The following is a 23543-nucleotide window of genomic DNA, read 5'->3' on the forward strand; positions in this document are numbered from 1 at the left end:
CAGATGCCAGTCCTCAGCAAATTTCATTCACTCCAAGTGATACCAAGGAACACAGTTTTATGGACTCCTACAAGGTTATGGCAATAATTCTGAAGGTTTTGTGCTCCAGAACTAGCTATGCCCTTGGCAAAGCTGTTCTGTTTAGCTACAACACTGGCATTTGCCTGGTAAAATAGAAAATTGCCTAGTTGTGTCCTGTGTACAAAAAAACAGGACAAATCCTATTACCACCAATTACTATCCCAGTCCTGTCTGAATTATCAGTAAAGTGATGGTGCTATCAAATGAGACTTGTTCAACAAAAGCCTACTCACTGACACTCACTGTGGCAAAATAACAATCAATCGGAATCAGAGGGAAAACTCTCTACTGGTTGGGGTCACATCAAGCACAAAGGAATTGGTTGTTGGAGGTCAATCATTTCAATCACAGGGTAGCACACCACAGGAGTTACTCAGGTTAGCTTCCTTGGCCGAACCATTTTCAGCTGCTTCATTAATGACCTTTGCAACTTTAGGTCAAAAAACAGCTCTACTTCTGACGACTAAATAACATTCACCACCATTCACAACTCTTCAGTCATGCAATTCGTGTCCAGATGCAGCACATCCTAGATAGTATCCAGGCCTGGGCTGATAAGTGGCAAGTAACATTCCTGATACACAAATGCCAGGCAATGATCAACTGCACAAGAGAATTCACCCATCACCTCATGGTATTGCTGATTAGCCGATGTATGGCAACATCACCACCTGCAGTTTCCCTTCCCTTCCCCAACTTGATTTGGTACTACATCACCATTTTTCACAATCACTGGTCACAATCCTAGAACTGCTTCCCTAACAGTACGGTGGGTCTACCTTCAGCATATGGGCTGTAGCTGTTCAAGGAAAAATGTAATGTACATAATAGTTGGAAGCATGTGTTTTATGTGCCTCATGTATCTCTAGATGTGAGAACTCTTCTACATATAGAATAAGGAAGAGGAAACTTCTAATTTTAACTCAATTTAAAACCAATGTCTTCATATGTTAAAATACGCAAAATTATTTCATCAGTAAAGAGATGAAAAAGGATGAATTCTCCATGAAAGTGCTGAAGGGTTCATAAACATGTGAGGAAAGCTCAGTTTTCTTTAGTCTTCCTTTTGATTGATCTTTCAAATTTTGTTATCATTATTTTCTGATTGTCTCAGTAATTTATTTTTACCTCTCTGGAATACAGTTTGTGTGTTTTTCTCTTACTAGTAGCAATTAACTAAACTGGTGATTTTGGAATGTTTATTGACAGCTTAGCTTATTTCATGTCATGTAAAGTGACAGATAACAGCAGGAAATAAAGCAATACAATATTTTTTAAAAAGGCATGCGAATGAACAGAACAGACAGGAAAGGTATGCTGATTTACCTCATCAGTTATTTCTGCTACATCAATTTTCAAACAAACCCTTCAGTGGTTTTCATTTCGGTCACTGCAATGGTTGACATGGCCTTTGGGAAGGTTGCACTAAGTAGGATTACAATTAACCTAAAACCTGTTGCAAACATCACAGTTTAGTACATCTGACTGCATTCTCAATATCCAATATAGGTCAGAATGCTAAAAAACAGGGGCAAAGATGCATATTAAGCTGTAATACATGCAAAACAATATGATTTGCTAGGAATCACATTAAGTAAATATGACTAAAAAATAAATTTTCTGTCAATATAAACACAATAAAGCGGATCCACGTGGAGCTTCCTATCTTAAATAAACCAATATTACAGCTAAAATTTATTCTTTGTTCACTTCTAACTTGCTCTAACTACATGAATTGATGAGCTTTCATTGTCTCAATATACTTTCTAAAAGGTGGTACTTTTACATAAGCAGAATGTTTTTGTTCCACTTTCAGCTTTTCACTCCTTTGCACAATGATAAACCACTGTACAATGGATTCTGGTGTCCATCATGCAAACGATGATGCATTATGACAGAACCTAGATAATCAATATTGTTCAAATATGTGGAGGCGACAACAGCTCAATATGATTTGCATCCATTTATGTGTTCTATGAAATGTGACTGGTGGTCCATCAATCCTCCCTCTAATACCCAGGCAATGGGTTAAACCAGAGATCTTCCTAATCTGTAACATCTGGTCAGTTCAATGTTGAGCAATGTGTTTAAACCTTGATTCACTGTATCTCGATATGGAAGTGCACATTGTGTCAAATATGAAGCCAAACAGTTTACAACTCATTAAGGTAACACAAACTGAAATTACTATTACTTTTCATACCTCTAGTTTTTTATTATTTTGCAGTAAAATATTAAACAATTGAAAATAGAGCAACAATTCCACAAATCAGTCAGTATTTCATGCAAATCTTTACACGAAGCTTGTGGGACGATCCTCCTTAAAGATTATCTCTTCCCTTACAATTTCTAGAAAGGAGATCCATTGTGCTCCTACAGAAAATTGAGATATTCAACATTGGTCGATATGTCTGTGCATGACGAGGCCTAAATTAAACTTGCAACAATGCTTTTTAAAGGCTTTGTAAACCTTCATTTCTTCGAAATGATTCTAGGTTAAAAATCAAAGCTAGACTAATAATTCTTTGCTTCACATACTACTGTCTAGGAATAAAAAGTATATTATTAAGTCAAGCTAATGTAAAGCATCTGATTGATAAGTTATAGAAAAATATTTCATATGTCAATCTTATCAGCAATAAGTACATGAAAAGCATTTCTGGAAGCTTCAATCTACTGTTGTGATCACTTCATCTATTATTAATTGAGATTTTCAATAACACTGCCTGTTTCAGATTGACATTCAAGTTGACCTTTTACCAGCTCCCTTGAGAAGCTCCAAACTTAAAGGTAATAGATCTTCACAAGAAAAGCTGAAGCATCAAATCCATTGCTTCAAAGGAAAGTACAGTGGAATTATACCAGAAGTACCCATTACATATTTGTAGTAACCACAATATTTGTATTTAACTATGAACTCAATGAATTTCAAAACTATACCCCATCAATTTAACACACTTTTAATGTTTTACAACCAAAATGACATTTCATCAGCTACTTTTATTGAATATTACTGATTTTCAATAATGCATCAAGGGCCACGATTCTCATTTGCTGAACTCCATGGAAGCAAATTAAAATCTGATGGAAAATTTTCCTTATGTTCAATGACCACTGTAATCTACAGGTGTGCTTAAAAAAAAGACAAATACAGAAATGTTTTACAATATAACAAGAAAACTTGTTATAAGTGCTCAAGAAGTTTTGATTACAATGTTGCTCAGTATAAATATGGGGTATTCCATTTTCATTGAAACTACTTTCACCAACTTGTGTTTTTATTTTGAGGCATTTTGCTTTCGATTTTGTTTACACATATACATCATGCTTTTCAGATTGCCTATTAATAGGGCTAATTTATAATCTGGAGAGTTATTATAGCTCATAATTTATATTCTATAGTTTGTAATAGACCTGTATTTGACTTCAGAACACTTAGATTCATGGAATCCTTACAGTGCAGAAGAGGCTATTTGGCCCATAGATTCTACTTAGACCCTCCAAAAAGCATCGCACCCAGGCCAACCTCATACCCTATCCCCGTAACCCCCACGTTTACCATGGCTAAATAGTCCAAATATCCATATTCATTTTATGACATTTGATCCTTTTTAAACACTCACACCCATTCTTTTCTAATGCACTCTGTAATTATTAATGCGAGATTGGTGAAAGTTGGAATTTGGAACACACTCGTTGGACAGAATTTAACGCACGTCCTGCAGGCAGGCTAAGTGGTGAGGGTAGACTGATAATGAGGCTGGAATTTTGAGTTGGAGAACTCATGACCTTCCAAAACCCTGTAGAGATCCCCAACTCCTAGAGGGGGTCCAGACAGTGCTGCTGTCTTCTTATTGGCCAGCAGGTCTTGGGGGCAGGAAATTCATCCCAACACCAGGAAATCTGTTACAAGTTTCCCTGATGGATTTTAAAACTGTAATGGCAGCCAATGGTTGCCTGATCGGATGTAATCCCAAACAGACTCCTGGAAATGGGAAATACATCAAGTTTTGCCACTGGCTGGAGTGCCAGTGGAGGTGATAGGGGAGGGTAGAGGATGAGTGGGTATGTGTGGGACTGGGAGATACATCACCATGACAATTCAGTTTTGCCAAGTATGTATCATCTTAATATTTCCACTGTGATAGCAGCTAAATAATCATTTTTTGCTCGGGTATTGATCAAGGGGTAAATGTTGGTCTGTACAAGAAGAAATCTCCTGCTTTTCTTCAAAATAATATTACAGGATCATGTAAGCAGAGGGCCGGTGGAAACTGGACTTAAAGCCTTAAAGACTGCATCTCTGAACACAAGGTACAGCTCAATTCTGCATTGCAACATCACGAGAGTTACTGTCTTCAAATCTTTGGATTGGGACTTGTAGTCTTAACCATCATTGAATTGTCCACCTCGGGCATCCTGGGGGTTACCAGTGACCAGACACTGAACTGGACTTGCCATATAAATACCATGGCGATAAGAGCAGTTAGAGGCTAAGAATCTTGCAGTGAGTAATTCGCGTTGCCAATGCTCCAAAGTCTGTCCATCATTCACAAGGCACAAGTCAGAAGTGTGATCGAATACTCCCCTCTTGCCTGGCTGAGTGCAGGTCCAGTAATACTCAAAACATTTTGACACCATCGGCAAAAAAGCAGCACATTTGACTGGCATCACATCTGCGAACATTCATTTCCTCCAATACTGATGCTCAGTTCCATTTACACGGTGCACTTGCAGAAATTCCCAAAGATCGTCAGACAACAACTTTCAAGCCCACAATTCCTGCCATCTAGAAGAGCGAGGACAGATGGTACATGGGAACAACACTTCCAAGTTTTCCTCCAGGCCACTTTTCACCCTGGATCAGAAACATATCATCATTCCTTCAGTATCACCAGATCAAACTCCTGGAATTTCCTCCCTGATGGCATTGTGGGTCGATACACACCAAAATTACTGCAATGGTTCAAGAAGGCAGCTCAGTATCCCCTTCTCAAGGGCAATTAAGGATGAGCGATAAATGCTGGCACAGCCAGCAACATACACATCTTATGAATTAATTTAAAATCTTTTCTGAGGAGCTATGCTCCAAAGTGAAGAATGGTGAAACCTTCAGCCTCCAACCACCATCTTAACTGTGCACTGCACAGTGATAACACCAGGCGTTCTTCCTATGAGAAAGGGATCAGAAGCAAAGTGGTAATAAAAGGTAAATATTTCATCTGCTTTCAAGTCTATATGAGAAAGGGGTGCATCAGAGACTGCCCTTCAAGTGCTGAGACATTTCAAAATCATTACGATCACTTCACCTTCTTCAGTTTTCTCAGGCCCAAACACCACCCTACCCTGGTGACTTCAGCATGAACAATTCTCCCCGACATTCCAGTATCACCGGATCCACAACTGTAACACACACTTCTCTTTTAACCTCTCAAGTTTTTAAAAATGATTTTGTAGTAGTCTCACAAAAAAACAAGATCTAACTCTTATTCTCCAAGTCCTATCTCCACCCCATTCTGCATCAAACATCTTTCACAGCTAAATCTCTGAATACAAAAATCACTCTGCTCCTACCACATTGTACCATCTGTTCTCAGCGCTCTCACAATGCAAGACCAACTTCTAATACTGTTAACTATATTGACACTCATTGCACCATCAACTTACAGTGTGGGGTATCTTCCTTGCAAGCATCCTCTACATTTTGCGCTTCTTAAAAAGAAATGAGCTCAATTTAACCATCTCAGCAAATAAAAGACAGCTGTATTCATCAATTTGCAAAATGTTATAGAATCTTTTAAGTTGAAAAATTATTAATTATTGCAGTAATGTTGTAAAGCAAAACATTAATTTCATTTATTCATCAACATAAATCAGCTGTCCTAATACCATGTTGCATGACACTTGGCATAAGCAATTCTGCTAAATCACCATCAGCACCCCTAAGAAATCACCAGCAAATTAACAAAGGGTGTTCTGCATCAAATGCACATGTTGCAAATCCATAGCAATACGAAACAAAAGCTCTCTTCTCTGAAATCTGCAACTGACATTATTGTTCTATTTTTACTGGTTGACTCATCAAAGTAACAGTACATTTAAATGAGGACTTTCCGGGCACATCCTCACCTTAGTAGCATAAAGGCATGCTGCAAACAATTTTTGCACAATTTTTGAAAACACTTCTAAACAATTTTACTGCACTGGGGAAATGAAAGATAATTCAAACATCGGAACACCTTTTTTCCCCACTAGATACTTACATGATCAGAAGGCATGCATTCCATATTAATTCATACCATTACTTGCGTGACTTCACATCTCTCTGAACACCATTCAATGTAAATAAAAAAAAGTCCCTTCAAAACAGAATATCACAATGTGAATGTGCAATATCTTGGTTGTCCTCTTCACTCATCAAAGCACCCCAAACTAATCAACCACAATGATATTCAACAAACTAGCTAATTTGATTTTAAACTGGCACAGGAATTCATAGAAACATCTCAGCTTAAGTTTTAACGAATTCAACAACACTTATCTAAGATCCACACTGTTGCCCCACCTTTTTCACACATCTGAGATTTACTCCATCATATAAACTTTCGTCAACACAATATAAAATGCATAGTCCAATGGAAAACAGATTTTTAGAATAGTTCATCTTTCATTTATTAATGTCACTCAGAGATATGAATTAATAGTGGAAATTGGAAAAGCATTTGATCAGCAAGTATGTTTTGTCACTAATTTTTTTGTCAATAGAAATTTATTCAATCCATCAAAAACTAAGGATTTACTTCAAAAACAAATTGAACATTCATCAAGAAACTTTAACCACATTGTTGCTCAGACTAATAATAGTATTATGGTAACAAACCACTGAATACAAAGTAATTTTTAAGTGACTCACCTGGATTGTCCAATCTATACATAAAGTAAACGTTTATGGTCTTAGATTAGCACAAATATCAGCGCATAATTGTCAAAAAGATGTAAAACAAAACCAACCAAATTTTTTGTGTGTTAAGCAGTGTCAATTTTTTATTGCTTTTCATTTACTCTGCAAATATTTATTAACATCAGTATGCAAGGGAAGAGTTTCACTTCCTGGAGTTTGAATGGACTTACAGCTGTCAATCCTTTCTATGCATCACTGGTAAGTAATTAACTTGCATATCACCTAAAGAATTATGTTTAAAACATACCTCACTGTAATTAATGCAAATGAACAGTTTATTCAAAATCAACTTGTGTAACAGATTCCAAAATAATCTTTGCAAGATAATAAGCCAACAGTGGAAGGTGCCACACAAAGTAGCTTAACAAAGCATTAACCCTTGAATAGTAACCAAGCAATCTTGATGAAAGTTCAGCCTCAATTCATGATTTTAAATATATAGCCTTACTGGTTTTACTTCGAACTACTCAACAGAGTACTCTTAACACTGCATATCAAAAAATCTTTTAATGGATTGAAGAGATATTCAACTTTTCTTATACTAGGAAAATATAGTGTTTAAAGTCTTTAATGCACTAATTGCAAACAGTTTTTCTATCTACTTGCTTGGCTCATGTTTTAATTCTAGTACCCTGCTTGTGGTCATGTGATTTGTTATTGTACCTTCTAAAATAATTGCTCTTTACACTTTGCCACATTTTTAGTTAATTGGTTCCAAATTTGCTGTTTCTCCTCATGATTTTGTACATCTTCTCCATTTCATTGTTTCCGTCCTCATTTAACTCATCTTAAACCTTACTAATGTCCAAAGATAATGGGAACTGCAGATGCTGGAGAATCCAAGATAACAAAGTGTGAAGCTGGATGAACACAGCAGGCCAAGCAGCATCTCAGGAGTACAAAAGCTAATGTTTCGGGCCTAGACCCTTCTTCAGCCCAAAACGTCAGCTTTTGTGCTCCTAAGATGCTGCTTGGCCTGCTGTGTTCATCCAGCTTCACATTTAATGTCCAAAGAATTGTTTATTCTAAAGTTATTTATAATTTTTAAAACATTTTGTACTTTTGTTACAGTGTATTGCACTAAAAAATATCAAATATCACTCCCTCTCAAACTGCAATATGAATATACCTACATCAAATGGAATGCAGTGACTCAAGAAGGCAGTTTTTCGAGGGAGATTAGAGATGGGTAATAAGTACTGGCTCAGCCAGTGAAATATACAGCCCTGCAAGAGTAAAGAAAACCTTTTGCTAGTGCAAAACAGGCTCAGTTCAGTTTTTTTTAAGCTTGTGTTTCAAAAAAATGAGACATATAGCAAATGTACTCATGTGTATAAGACAACTGACAGCCAGAACATACCAATTTTAAAAGAATGCCATTTTTCTAATATTTCAAACAGTAAAGCAGGAATGACTTCATTAACACATGATACCAATTAAATTCTGAACAGTGATGTGAATCATAAAACAAATAAACTTCTTTGAAAACTTCTAACATGCGTGGCTAGATGGAACAACAGATAAAATATTGTGATTAACAACACTGCCAGTCTAATTTTAAAAAAAAACTACTTTTATTTTTTTCACTTACATATTGGGAAAGAGGGATGTATTACATCACTTGTACAGTCAGGCAGAGTTCATTTTATTAGTATTGACAGAAAAGCGGTGACTGCGTAAAACTGTTGGCCTAAATTGAACTCAGCTGGATTTATAACCATGACCAGCCTGTATCACCAGAAAGAAACTTCTTCCCAGGCGTAAAATGCAGCACTAGAAATCTTGCCAATAAGCTTGTGTAAATGCACTGGTCTTCGTTGCAGACAACGAAAGGTGGCTGATTCATTTGTAAAGATTACAGTCCATAATTACATTAATATACAACACACTTTCTTTGCTATTTGTGACAACTTCATGTTGTACACACTGTACAGGCAAAAATAAAACTACCAATTAAAGTCAATTGAAAGTGATGTTCAAATTTATGGAGGTACAGAAATAATACTGTACTTATTTACACATATTATGCTATTAAAGGAAAAAAAATTTGGTCAAATACTGCAGACATAGAAGTGGTTCCCTGCCATTATGATTGCAGTTTCATGTTAAAATATTCTGCCTTGTATTCCAGTCTTTCTCACACAAACGCTAAGAAGTTTGCATGCAACATATCATCATAAATTAATACATTGCACCAGACTAATCCAGAACATGACAATGCTGATCAAACAAAAAAGATTAAGAATATCCAGCGCAAGATTGAAACTAAAAACAGTGTATAAAACAGTTGATAAACACTGCACAACATTGTATTTAAACATCTGTGGAAACAAACTGTTGATCAGAGGATGGAAAACGGAATGAGATGTTTTATAGAACAGCTGGTTTGTTCAAAATGCAGGCACTTCAAGGGTTTATTGGGAAAGTACCTGACCCATCTCCAGCATAACGTCTTTGAACAGCTGTGATTACGATAAGAAAGGAATGTTTCACATACAACTGTACAGCTTGGGTGCCACAGCTATTAAATGCAAAAGGCAATATGATCTGACCAATTTCTTTCACATTCTTATTTTAACTTTCCATCAAAGAGCTACTTTAAGGATTAGACATTCGGCATCCAAGTTCCCTGGTTGTACAGGATGCGTTAAAATTATCCAGGACGTGCCTAAAATCCATTTAGGCCTAATTAATTTCTCCAAGATGCATTTTTCATTATTCACCATCACAGCTTTACTCCATGTCTTAACACATAGTACACTTCAAGGCATGATTAGAATGCTCTCTTACCTCCTTCATTATAATAACTCTCAGAACATTCAGCATTAATCTGTCCAAACAATACACCAGGAAGCACAGTTTACATTTTACAAACATGTCATAATATCAGACAATAAGCACATGCTGCCCTTTCTACTACACTGCTTCTCCTTTAGGAGGTAAATAAAGCAAGTATTGTTTGTACACATGAATGTCTACAGCTGTCTCATGTTGCATATATTGGAACAGTGTAACAGCCATGAAATACCACCTGCTGAATCAATCCTTTCCTTCCACGGTATTTCTGGACAGTGACTTCCGAAAAGACAGATAAAGATAGCATAAAATTTAATACTGAAAATTCTGTGCAGATGTCTTCAACTAAGAGAAATGAAGGGTTAATGTACAATTCAGACTTTTTTTGTGGTTTGTTTTGTCAAGTTTCTCCATTTGAAAGGACAGTGACAATCCGTCCCCCAGTTGGCAGACCAAATACCTGACTATGCAGTTGCTACAGATCCATTCAAAGCAGATCCTGTGTGTGCAAAATTCATTCTTGAATTGCAACTGTTCTGTAGTTATCATCACCAAACATATAGAATATTCCTGCCTTCCACACGTTGGGACCAAATCAATCCATTTTTAAAAATTGCAGTTTGATTTGGTTGAAGTCAAGTGAACTGTTTTTTGTTTCATACATTTACCCTGACAAGAGGTCCCTCTTTTAACCTCAAAAATATGAACACCAAATTTCTGATGAAGCCTAGTTTCAAGATGAAGACTGATGAAATAAAAACAAAATACCCACAAAGGACAACCACCCAAATCACTGGGCAAAAACAGAAGGAAAACATCTTTTGATAAAAGTCTGTTGTCACTGCAGAGATGATTTGTTTCTTGGTTATGATGAGACAGCAGATGAACAAGTAAGTAACTCTCCATGATCAGATGATTTCCAGAGTCATTTGTGACGTTGAATAGTTTTCCTTTTTCTCCGCTTGAAGAAACAGCAGCACCTGTGATTGTTTGAAAGGAAAATAACATTTATATTGGGAAAGTGAACAGAACAGAATTCTAATTGATCCAAAAATGAGTATAATTTAGTCAAAACTAAAAAGTAGATTCGGACGTATAGATATACTTTGTGAAGTTAGATTCTTAGATCAAAGGCTTGATTTATATTTGATTGGATACATTTTGGCTACAACATAAATTGAGAGACAACAACCAGAGGTGAACAGAATAAGAAATAGTTCCTCAAATACAGAGTCTTCAGCCAGCCAAAGAGATACAGAGAGAACTGAAGAAGGTGTTATAGGGAGAGGAGAGAGGATGCTAGCAAAAGGAGTGACAGCAAACGGATGAGGTGGGGGGAAATAACAAAACACGAGAAGGTGCAAGGGAGGAAAGGCAAGATTGAAAGCAAGCAAAAGTGACTGATGGCAAAAGCAGAAGGAAGGAGTAAGCTGGAATAGAACAAAGAAAATAGGAAGTGTTTGGCAACAGGGAAGAGATAATTCTCAGAAAAGTTAAACAGGGTGAAGAAGAAGTACTAAGTAGAGTAAGTTTGAGGTCATGTTTTCTGGTTATTAACTGTTTGCATTCAAAAGCACAACATGAGTTGGTCAAATTTGCACATAACACCAAATTAGTGGTGGCAGAGCTAATAAGAGAGAGCAAATCAGAATTATAGAATTATTTGAGCAAAATATGGAAGTGGATAGATAATAACTCATGAAATTTAATTCCAGCAAAGGTGAAGACAGCAGAGAAGAGAACAAAGAAGCCAAGAAAGGCAACAGGATAAGACAGAAGGAAAGAATGGCAAAGAAATAGGTAAAGTTTTGACGGGGAGTTAAAGCCAGGCTGAAGAAGACAGAGGATTGATAAAAGGGAGGGAGAGGATAAGAGTGAAGAAAAGGAAAAAACAATGGTTTAAGAGAGGGATGAGGTAGAGAAAATATTTTTAAATTAAAAGAAAATTGCAACAAACAAAGAGAAATAACTAAAACATGCACCCAAGATAACTGGATTTGGAGAATTATCCAAAGGCATCCACATAAAGATCATAATTGAGTTTCTACGACTCACTTATCTATTCCTAGAATACTTTCCATGGGATTAGATCTAGTACAATGCACTCGGGTAGTTCTCTATCTGAAAGACTGCATTACAGTCAATATGACACAGCATGCAATGGGTTGATCTCTGCAGGACACATGGTATATAGAACCAAATTTGAGAAATAACTTATTAGAATGGAAGAAATAAATTATGTAGAGTAGACTGTTGCTTTATTCAAATTTTGGAATTGTCACAAAAAACAGAGTACTTACTGTCCTCTTGCTACCAAGAAAATTGAACCAAAACATGCCTACACAGGAACAAGAGTAAATCTCTGAAATTCTAACCATTTCTCCTTAACTTTCAAAGGATTATCATCACTCAAACACCTATCATCATCCAGGTTTCTCGCTGACCAGAAACTTTACTGGACTAACCACATAAATACACTAAAATCATACAAACTTGAATCATAGGGAGCCCACCTACAAATTCGTATTAAGCCATGCTTTGAGATTATTAAGAAACACCAATGTAACCCAACTTGCCTTCAAACATGCTCTATATCAAAAGGAAAATTGAATAAAGTTGTGCAGTAAGTATCCAAAAAACATCATCTTTAAAAAAGTTGTTCATATTTCACAATGTTTTGCTGCAAAAGAGATTGTTAAATATTAGGAGTTGGCTCTGCAAAATCTCCAATATTTTTCTGCTTAGCACGCTGTCTTTAGACGCATCAGCCAAATCCTCAAATGAAGTCAAACATGTTTATCACTTTCTCATGATGCAGTGTAAAGCACTGATGCATCTCAATGATATTTGCAGCTTTGGCTAGAAAACAGGTAAATGGGGGGCAAATGGAGTCTTCAGGGTCATCGGTGATAATATTCCTTTTCTTCCGTTAATACATTTTGCCTACTTTCCTGATCCATGCCTCAAAAAAATACAAGAAGTGATTCTGGTGTTATTGTTAGCTTCGCAGTGCCTAGCTAGTGTCTTCATATTCATGAAGCAATGTGACTTCCTGGACTTTCCTACTGCAAGAAACAGCAACCTGTTTGTGATATCCATCTTGGTGAAGAACATCGCAGGGACACATCGCTTGTTTTGCTTTCTACCATTAACATTTAAAGATGAAACAAAAAAAACAAGGTGCAATCCAGTAGAACAGTCTGTGGTGTCATCCACATTAAAAATATTCTTTTGGTGTATACTGGTTTAAGGTGCAAGTGTGATCTTTTTTGTCACCATCACTGCAGGCCTGTCTGTGCTTTTGTGTTCTGATGTGGCCTCCAACTCAACTCTAATTGGTTACCACAGTCAAATGAAATGCATGCTGGATTCGGTTAATGTACAGTTTCCAGTCCAGGACTACTGTTCATCACTGGATTACCAATGCAACCAGCAAAAATGGTCAACTACTTCATCACAAATGGAGTTTCAGGTTAGCCAAATTTGAACTCATTGTAACTTCATTGTACTACAGGTAAAAGATGAAAAGGCAATCTCAATGAAGTTTCTATCCTTAATACACTCGAGCCCCTTCTCGGAATGGAATAAATGTATCTAAACTCTGGTTATGTTGGCCCCAAACATTTAGCAATGACACGAAGTTGAAATATAGAAATATGTTCTTTTTTATACTTCATTATTTGTCTCCCCATCTCCAGTTTTGGTCTCTGTACCTAAGAATACTTGTCATAGAGAAAATGCAATGAAGGTTCACCGGACTAATCCCTGAGATGACTACTAAAACAGACTGAAGATACTGGGCCTATATTCTCCGGAGTTCAGAAAAATAAGAGGTGCTTTTTATGAATGAGGCAAATATCTAATAGGGTTTGGCAGGGAAGATGCAGGAAGAATGTCTGCCCTGGCTTCAGTCATGACTCAGAGGATGTCAGTCTTTGGAATTCTCTACCCCAGTCACTGAGTATTTCAAGACAAAGATCAATAGATTTCTGAATATTAAATTATCAAGGAAAAAAGGCACACTGTAAGGAAAGTCAGAAGATCAGCCATGATCTTGTTGAATAGCTTAGGTTTGAACCTTTCAAACCTTGCATGGATAGCGGTTTGTAATGCCCCTCAGTAGTTCATCCAAACAAATGCCATCAATATAAGAGTTTTAACTACTTTCATTTGACGGAAGGTGGCCATGGCCAGTTCTAGTCTTAGGAAACATTGATGGGTGCACTCAAGTAGTAATCATAGGATTGCTACTGCAGTTAGAACCAAACAAGGTTCCATAACGGCCAACCTTTCTGGCAAGCTTAGTTAATGCCTATTTTATGGAAGAAGATTCAAAACAAGATCCTCTTATTTCCGTATTCTGTCCTGAAATATTTGAACTTCTCAGCATAATGAAGAATTTAATAGAATTAATTGGTCATTTTTCCTCAGTAATCTTGTATAAGCTTCTCATCCCTAATTTGCCCATTTGTAATGTGTTAATCTCATCAATGGAACCCTGCAGGCCATTTAACTACACAACATCACAGACATATCTGATCTTGGTCTGAGATGATCAGAGATCCACCAAGATAGATTACCATGAAGTAATACCTACTAGCAAACACAAATGGGAATGCTGAGCAACATTCCCTTCTTTCACAGGGCTGCAGATGTCAATTAACAGCCAATCTACTCAAAACAGCTTACTCAGTACTGATGAAGTTGAGGTTCTCTCTGTGCAAGAGCATGGGCATGCAAAGTCAAACTCAACATCTCAATAACTGAAACTTCTTAACCCAATAAGACAAAATGGCAACTTATATAACATCTTCAATACAATATAACATCCCAAGGCATTTTATAGAGACATAACAAACCAAAGGATGACACTGTGCTCTGTGATGAGACGTTAGGTCGTGGGCTAAAAACTTTTTTGAACATGAAGTGTCTTAAGCAAGCAAAGTAAAGAGGTGGAGAAGTGTAAGGAGAAAATTCCAATATAACATGCCAGCATTAGAATAAAGCACAAAATCTGAAACAACAATGACGTTAATTCAACATCAAGAGGGCATGTGCATTTTCCAAAGGCTACGAGTAGTTATCGACGCAGCATTAATTGAAAAGTAAGTGGAAAAGTCAAGAATAGAATTGAACCAACTTGATCACTGTGGACACTTGAGATAATACAATTGCAGATAGTGCAGGAGGCCATTGAACCCACTGTGCTTGCACTGACTCTCCAAATGAGCATTATGACTTCGTGCCATTCTCCGGTCTTCATCAAAACTCTGCATATTGTTTCTGTTCAAACAGTCATTTACTTCCCCATTAAATACCTTGATTGAAGCTACATCCACCAGACTTGCAGATAGCACACTCTCGTCTGTAACTACTCGCTGTGTGAAAATATCACCTCACATTTGTTTCTTTATAAATCGCTTCAAATCTCTACCCTTGAAACTTTAATGAGTGGGACTTGTTTCTTCCCATCTATTCTTGTCCAGGCCTCACATGATTTTGAAAGGTTACAGCAAATCATGTCAGCTTTCTTCTCTTCAAGAGAAACAATCCCAACTTGTCCAATCTATTGTCGTCATTTAGGTTTCTCATCTCTGGAATTATTCTTGCAACCCTTTTCTGTACTCTCTCCAATACATTCACAATGTTCTGAAGTGTGATGCTCAAAATTGTACACACTACTCCACCTGAGATCTAACTATATGTAATATCTCAGACACTTATTTTAGACATTTTCTTAAGTTTATGACAATCGACACTGGTGGTGTGGATCCTTGTATAAGTATTAAGACTGACCCCTTCACCCGCTTCCAACACAAGTCCTCCTCCTGGACACCACCCTCAGGCCTCCTACCCTCCCTCGACCTCTTCATCTCCAACTGCCGTCGAGACATTAACCGCCTCAACCTCTCCACCCCTCTCACCCACTCCAACCTCTCCCCCGCAGAACGGGCAGCCCTCCGCTCCCGCCCCAACCTCACCATCAAACCCGCAGACAATGGTGGCACAGTGGTAGTATGGCGCACTGACCTCTACATCGCCGAGGCCAGACGCCAACTCTCCGACACCACCTCCTACCGCCTCCTCGATCATGACCCCACACCCGAGCACCAAAGCCCGTTTATATCTCCTTCTCAAAATCCACAAACCTGCCTGCCCTGGTCGACCCATCGTCTCAGCCTGCTCCTGCCCCACCAAACTCATCTCCACCTATCTGGACTCCATTTTCTCCCCTTTGGTCCAGGAACTCCCCACCTACGTCCGTGACACCACCCACGCCCTCCACCTCCTCCAGGACTTCCAATTCCCTGGCCCCCAACACCTCATCTTCACCATGGACGTCCAGTCCCTGTACACCTGCATTCCGCATGGAGATGGCCTCAAGGCCCTCCGCTTCTTCCTGTCCCACAGGCCCGACCAGGCCCCCTCCACCGACACTCTCATCCACCTAGCTGAACTCGTCCTCACACTCAACAACTTCTCTTTTGACTCCTCCCACTTCCTACAGACTAAGGGGGTGGCCATGGGCACCCGCATGGGCCCCAGCTATGCCTGCCTCTTTATAGGTTACGTGGAACAGTCCCTCTTCCGCACCGACACAGGCCCCAAACCCCACCTCTTCCTCCGGTACATTGATGACTGTATCGGCGCCGCCTCTTGCTCCCCAGAGGAGCTCGAACAGTTCATCCACTTCACCAACACCTTCCACCCCAACCTTCAGTTCACCTGGGCCATCTCCAGCACATCCCTCACCTTCCTGGACCTCTCAGTCTCCATCTCAGGCAACCAGCTTGTAACTGATGTCCATTTCAAACCCACCGACTCCCACAGCTACCTAGAATACACCTCCTCCCACCCACCCTCCTGCAAAAATTCCATCCCCTATTCCCAATTCCTCCGCCTCCGCCGCATCTGCTCCCACGATAAGACATTCCACTCCCGCACATCCCAGATGTCCAAGTTCTTTAAGGACCGCAACTTTCCCCCCACAGTGATCGAGAACGCCCTTGACCGCGTCTCCAGTATTTCCCGCAACACATCCCTCACAACCCGCCCCCGCCACAACCGCCCTAAGAGGATCTCCCTCGTTCTCACACACCACCCCACCAACCTCCGGATACAACGCATGATCCTCCGACACTTCCGCCATTTACAATCCGACCCCACCATCCAAGACATTTTTCCATCCCCACCCCTGTCTGCTTTCCAGAGAGACCACTCTCTCCGTGACTCCCTTGTTCGCTCCACACTGCCCTCCAACCCCACCACACCCGGCACCTTCCCCTGCAACCGCAGGAAATGCTACACTTGTTCCCACACCTCCTCCCTCACCCCTATCGCAGGCCCCAAGATGACATTCCACATTAAGCAGAGGTTCACCTGCACATCTGCCAATGTGGTATACTGCATCCACTCTACCCGGTGTGGCTTCCTCTACATTGGGGAAACCAAGCGGAGGCTTGGAGACCGCTTTGCAGAACACCTCCGCTCAGTTCGCAACAAACAACTGCACCTCCCAGTCGCAAACCATTTCCACTCCCCCTCCCATTCTCTAGATGACATGTCCATCATGGGTCTCCTGCACTGCCACAATGATGCCACCCGAAGGTTGCAGGAACAGCAACTCATATTCCGCCTGGGAACCCTGCAGCCATATGGTATCAATGTGGACTTCACCAGTTTCAAAATCTCCCCTTCCTCTACTGCATCCCTAAACCAGCCTAGTTCGTCCCCTCCCCCCACTGCACCACACAACCAGCCCAGCTCTTCCCCCCCACCCACTGCATCCCAAAACCAGTCCAACCTGTCTCCGCCTCCCTGACCGGTTCTTCCTCTCACCCATCCCTTCCTCCCACACCAAGCCGCACCCCCAGCTACCTACTAAACTCATCCCACCTCCTTGACCTGTCCGTCTTCCCTGGACTGACCTATCCCCTCCCTACCTATACTCTCTCCACCTATCTTCTTTACTCTCCATCTTTGGTCCGCCTCCCCCTCTCTCCCTATTTATTCCAGCTCCCTCTCCCCATCCCCCTCTCTGATGAAGGGTCGAGGCCCGAAACGTCAGCTTTTGTGCTCCTGAGATGCTGCTTGGCCTGCTGTATTCATCCAGCCTCACATTTTATTATCTTGGAATTCTCCAGCATCTGCAGTTCCCATTATCTCTGATAAGTATTAAGAAGTTTGTTCTTCATCTGTGTTTTTCTAAAACACTAAAAGGAAGTCCACAAAAATGAATGCGCATGAAAACAATATTCATTGCAAACGTGACACCCAATGTTTAAAAAACAAAATATTTCTCTTTGTAAGTTGATCACTTTCATTCTTGAAGACATTAGTTTGGTCGAATGAGGTACCATATGTCATTGCAACCAACTAATGGCGTTTCACATGTAAGTCAGAGTGAAAATAGCTCCAGGTTGATCAACCGCAAGTGTAAAAGTATCAAGCCTATTCACATCCACATTAGTTGTTCACGTGCACATTCAACTAAAGACCAGTAAATAATCTTCTATATTGTTAGACCGGTCCTGATAGTCACTGGGAGGAAGAATGTGAGTATGCCAGAAATTCGTTGAACGCAGAGAACCCACTAAGTTCAAAAATGTTTACTCCAAACAGGACCATGTTAAATGGCTATCTGGCAGCCAGTGCATAAAATCAAAGTTAAAAGTCTGCTGCTCAGGGCCTGTAGTGACAGACTGTCAATTGTGAAAAGAAGGAACATTGAAATCTGTTAAGCAGGTGAGGTGAGGGCAAATAGCAAGAGGCGAGGGAAGCAAATGCAGCAAAAAATTTGCTTGCACTTCTTCAGTACGAGAGAATTCTGCCTATCAGTTTTAAATTTAAACCACTGCCAAAAAAAAATTAGAAAGGAGTCTCATTCACATATTTTAATTACAGACCTGTCTCTCCAGAGGAGATAATTCAAATTTTCCAAATCATGCTGCAGTTAAAACAAATACATGGAGAGTTGGAATCAGCTTTTCTGCTCCTCCTCTTCCCCCATCAACATTCCCCCACTCCATTTGTAGAATTTGCAATAGAGAAAGAGGCATGGTCTATGGTGATATAGTTTATAGTCTATGCTGGCATTAAGGTTCCACACAAGCCTGCTCCTTCAATGGATGCAAAGTTTCACTGTCCCATACCAGAATAATTTCTCTCCACCTACCTCACTTGTATAGTACCCTGGCTTAAACATATTAGCTCAGAACAAACCAGCATTTCAAACAGGGTCTTTCTTCAGTGTCAACTATGATCCAATTTTTGTTGATGCATTTACAGGATAAGGGTTACACTGGTTGGGCCAGCATTTAATTGCTCTAATTGTTAACAGTCAATCACATTGCTGTGGGTCCAGAATCACATGTAGGCCAGATCAGGTGAGGATGGCAGATTTCCTTCGCAAAAGGATCATTTGTGAACCCAGATGGGTTTTCCCCTTGACAATGGTTTTATGTCATTGTTAAATCCTTAATTACATATTTTTATTAATTTTAGATTGAATCATCTGCCCTGGTGGGATTTGAACCCATGCCCCAGACCATTACTCAGGTCTCTGGAGCAAGGGATCCACCAATAATACCACTAAGCCGTCACCTCCCCTCAGTTAGTACTACTCTCACCCAAAGCAGAAGCTTATGCATTTATGTCCTACCTAAGTGACTTTACCACAAAATGCACAATGTACCTCGAGTGCAGTCCTGGCGGAGGACTGCACTGTCAGCAATGCTGCTTTTCAAATAAAATAAGATCCATCTGCTCTCATAGATGGAAGAAAAACAAAAAATGGTATGGCACTATTTTGAAGAGGAATACCTGAATAATTCCCAGCATCATACTAGCAGCATAGTGGCTCAGTGGTTAGCAATGCTGCTTACAGTACCAGGGACTCAGGTTCAATTCCATCCTCCAGCAACTATCTGCGTGGAGCTTGCACATTCTGCCCATGTCTATGTGGGTTCCCACTGGGTTCTCCATTATCCTCCCACAGTCCAAAGATGTGCAAATCAGGTGGTTTGCCCATGAGACTTCCAGGAGTAAGGTGGGTGGGATCCCTTTTGGAGGGTTGGGGTGGGCTCGAAGGGCTGAATGGCCTGCACCCACGCTGTCGGAATTCTATAATTATCCCTCAAATGGCATTCTAAAGCATATCATCTAGTTGTCATCACACTCCTGTTTGCAGGAGCTTGGTACATATGAACAGGTTTCTGTGTTTCCTACATTAGACAGTGTTACAAAAAAGTACTTTAATGGCTGTGAAGCACCTTGGTATGCCTGGAGGTTGTGAAAGGCACCATACAAATGCAAGCCATTCTCAAGTCTTAGCTGACTGTTTCTTCAACAGTTGAGAAGTGGCCTGTAGTCCTGGGGCAGCTCGAAAGTAATGAGCCAGGATGCTGTTGCATTAAAAGAACAGGTATTGCTAGGAAAGGTCCAGCCACATTAAAAAAAAAGTCAGCTAATATGCCCACATAACTAGCATTGTGATGGAAATAGACCTCATATGACTATGACCAAGATCCCTTCTAAGACAGAGAAGTTGGGAGGTTAACAGGACAACTGGGTCATGGAAGGAAAGAGAAGAAATAAAGTAACTGCCACTGCTTCATTTTTTTAAAAACTGACACTGATTAATCAGAACTCGCCATTCAACATAACAAACTGTTACTGTTGGCTTGGGCAACAGCAATTCCAGTGGAACCACACCACCAAGAATATCCTGAGTGGACTGAGGAGGTTCGCAGAAGTGTGCCATTTTGCCAAAGACCATGCCTGTGGTAAATTAAATCAGTTAGCAGTTACAGTCAGATGAAAATTGGTGGTCAGGCCTTGAAGTAAATGAATGGGAAATTTTACCCGAAGCGTTGAGTGTGATGATGATGTATCTGCTATTTAACATGTACCTTATAGGTACATGGACCATAATTTGCCTGTTAATTCATGTTAACCTTGGTTTGACTGTTAAAGTAAAAGTTATAAAAAGTGAAATCTTGCTTATTTGTTATCCAATTGGGACCATTCAGTGAATTTGGTTCTTCTGGTTTGTTGATCTTCACAGGAACCATAACAATGCATAGCACAAGGCATGACATTTTCTAGCAAATTGGAGGTGAACCAAAATGTGATGGTAACAGAGCCTAACACGCAGAGATGCAGATCCATGAGTAGGTCACTTTCATGCCATTTTAGCAGGAAACAGGAAGAAATACAGTGATGGCTTCCACACGTCAATAAAAAACATAAAAGATCCTAACGGTGACAAAAATCAGAAAAATATTCATTACTCAGTAATTTTGATGGAAAGGCAAATGAAATATACTTCAGTGCTCTGCAAATGCTTTTTACACTGAGCTGATGAGAATTATCATTTTTGTTTAGTTTCAAAACAAGTGAGCAGCCATTTTGCAACTATATAATCAGTTTGGGATGAGTAGACATACACTATATGGTTATGATCTCTTACACATCCATAATAAAACACAAAACCAAGAGATTCCTGGATGATGCTGGGCTCGACTTCGAGTTGTAGTCGTCCAAGAAAACAGAAAGCATTCCATCACACTTTTGACATGTGCCCTACAGATGGTAAAGAGTCTTTGGGAGACGAGTCAGTTACCTCAAATACTCAGTTTCTAACCTGCTCTTGTAGCTACAGTAGTAAAATGGGTGGCCAGTTGAGTTATTGGTTGACAGTGAATTCCAGGACGTTGATAATGGAGCAATTCAGCAATCGTAATGCCATTGAATGTCATGGGTAAATAATTAGAGTTGTTACAGATTGTACTGAATATTGTGCAATCCTGAGTGAACATTCCACTTCTGACCTTATGATGGGGGGTCCATCATTAGAATTAGAATTAGGTTTCATTGTCATTAATGAGGTGCTGAATATGGTTGGGCTGAGGACGCTACCCTGAAGAACTCCAGCAGTAATCTTTTGCAGCTACCAATAACAGCAACCATCTTCCTTTGTACTGGAAGTGACTCCAGCTACTGCAGAGTTTTCCCTCCAATTTCCATTGATTACAGTTTTGGGTTAAGCGATGCCTTAATATCAAGGACAGTCACTCTTATCTAACCATCAGGGAGGCAATGGCCTAGTGTTATTATCGCTGGACTGTTAATCCAGAACCCAGACAACATTCTGGGGAAGCAGGTTTGAGTCCCATCACGCCAGATGGTTGACTTTGCATTCGGTAAAATATCTGGAATTAAGAATCTAACGATGACCATGAACCCACTGACGATTGTCAGGAAAAAAAAATTCATCTGGTTCACTAATGTCCTTCAGGGAAGGAAACTGTCATCCTTACTTGGTCTGGCCTACATGTGACTCTAGACCCACAGCAATGTGGTTGACACTAAACCCCCACTCTGGGCAATAAATGCTGACAACCTCATCCTGTGAATGAATAAAAAGTAACACAAGTTCAGCTCTTTTGCTCATGCCTAGAGTAAAGCTGTCATGAGATGAGGACCCAAAATGAGCAAAGTATTGTTGTTTACGTAACTTTTGGGAGTACTGCAGGTGACACATTCCAACACTTTGAGGGTAGATGGAGGTAAAATAATAATAATTTGCTCAGCAAGCTGTTCAAAACAAAAACATTAAGTATCATAGTTCCCCTGCATTTCAGTTTTCATCATATGTCATTACTCTAGACGAGCAAATTGAGCGCTCTGGCTCCCAGGAAACCACTCTAAGTTCTCTCTTCCTCCTCCAGATAAATCACAGCAAAAAAAGTTGGCCTCTTCATCAAATGAAAGCAGCTCTTATTAGGAATCCCCAATTTTTCTTGAAAGCTCACAGCCCATGATGTGATATAGTCAGCCCAGAGAAGACAGCACTGGGCGCATATCAATACAATGACCACAAAGAATGGAATGTATTGCTAGCTGTGGAAGCAGAATCAACAGTTTGAATTTGAAGAGACCAAAACTAGCAGACAATCAAGTGCTGGTACAGAAATTGGTAATACAAATGGAACAGTCAATCAGCAGGATATGCAGAACACAAAGTTTAATAACCATGCAATCCATTGCAGATCAGGTAGCAGTTGCAGGGAACTCCACAGAAAGATTTATTTAGAGAGGTGAAGAACAATTAGTTCTTCTGTATGGATGTTTAGACATCTGATACAGTGGCTTAAGGAGTGTTGAGATGTAAACATACGGCCATATGGGGCCAAACTAACTAATGTGGTGCAACAAAAACAATCTGTCTCTCAACATTGACAAAACTAAACAACCGAACATCGACTTCAGAAACAAAGGAGGAGACCACACACCCCCATCTACATCAATAGAACTGAGGTCAAGAGGGTGAAGAACATCAAGTCCTTTGGAGTGACAGTAACTGACAACCTGTCCCAAACGACCCATGTAGATGCGACAGTCAAGAAGGGACAATAACGCCTCGTTTCCTTCAGGCGGCTCAGGAAATTTGGCATGTCCATAACATCCCTCACCAACTTCTACGGATGCACCATTGAAAGCACAGTGTCCGGGTGCGTAACAGCCTGGTATGGCAACTGCTCTGCCCAGGACCATAAGAAACTACAGAAGGTTGTGTGCACAGCCCAGACCATCACGGAAGCCAGCCTTCCATCCATGGACTCCAGTTACATGCCTTGCTGCCTCAATATGGTGGCCAAAATATAAAAGACCCATCGCACCCTGGTAATGATCTCTTGTAACT

At 39.9% G+C, this 23543-nt stretch overlaps 1 protein-coding gene across 5 annotated transcripts in view; it reads right to left on the minus strand.

Annotated features, from left to right (window-relative positions):
- Positions 1-8591: 8591 nt before the first annotated feature.
- The window catches only part of LOC125450908 (casein kinase I), a 197717-nt gene continuing 182765 nt past the window's right edge, over positions 8592-23543 (minus strand). For 4 of the 5 annotated variants that reach the window (XM_059644672.1, XM_059644669.1, XM_059644671.1 and 1 more), the window contains one exon: positions 8592-10818. In XM_059644672.1, coding sequence (XP_059500655.1) covers positions 10764-10818 — 55 coding nt within the window. In that variant the 3' untranslated portion in view covers positions 8592-10763. The remainder of the gene's footprint in view (positions 10819-23543) is intronic. The other variant, XM_059644673.1, reaches the window with a different exon arrangement.

This window comes from Stegostoma tigrinum, chromosome 3 (genome assembly GCF_030684315.1).
Source record: "Stegostoma tigrinum isolate sSteTig4 chromosome 3, sSteTig4.hap1, whole genome shotgun sequence".
Taxonomy (NCBI): Eukaryota; Metazoa; Chordata; class Chondrichthyes; order Orectolobiformes; family Stegostomatidae; genus Stegostoma; species Stegostoma tigrinum.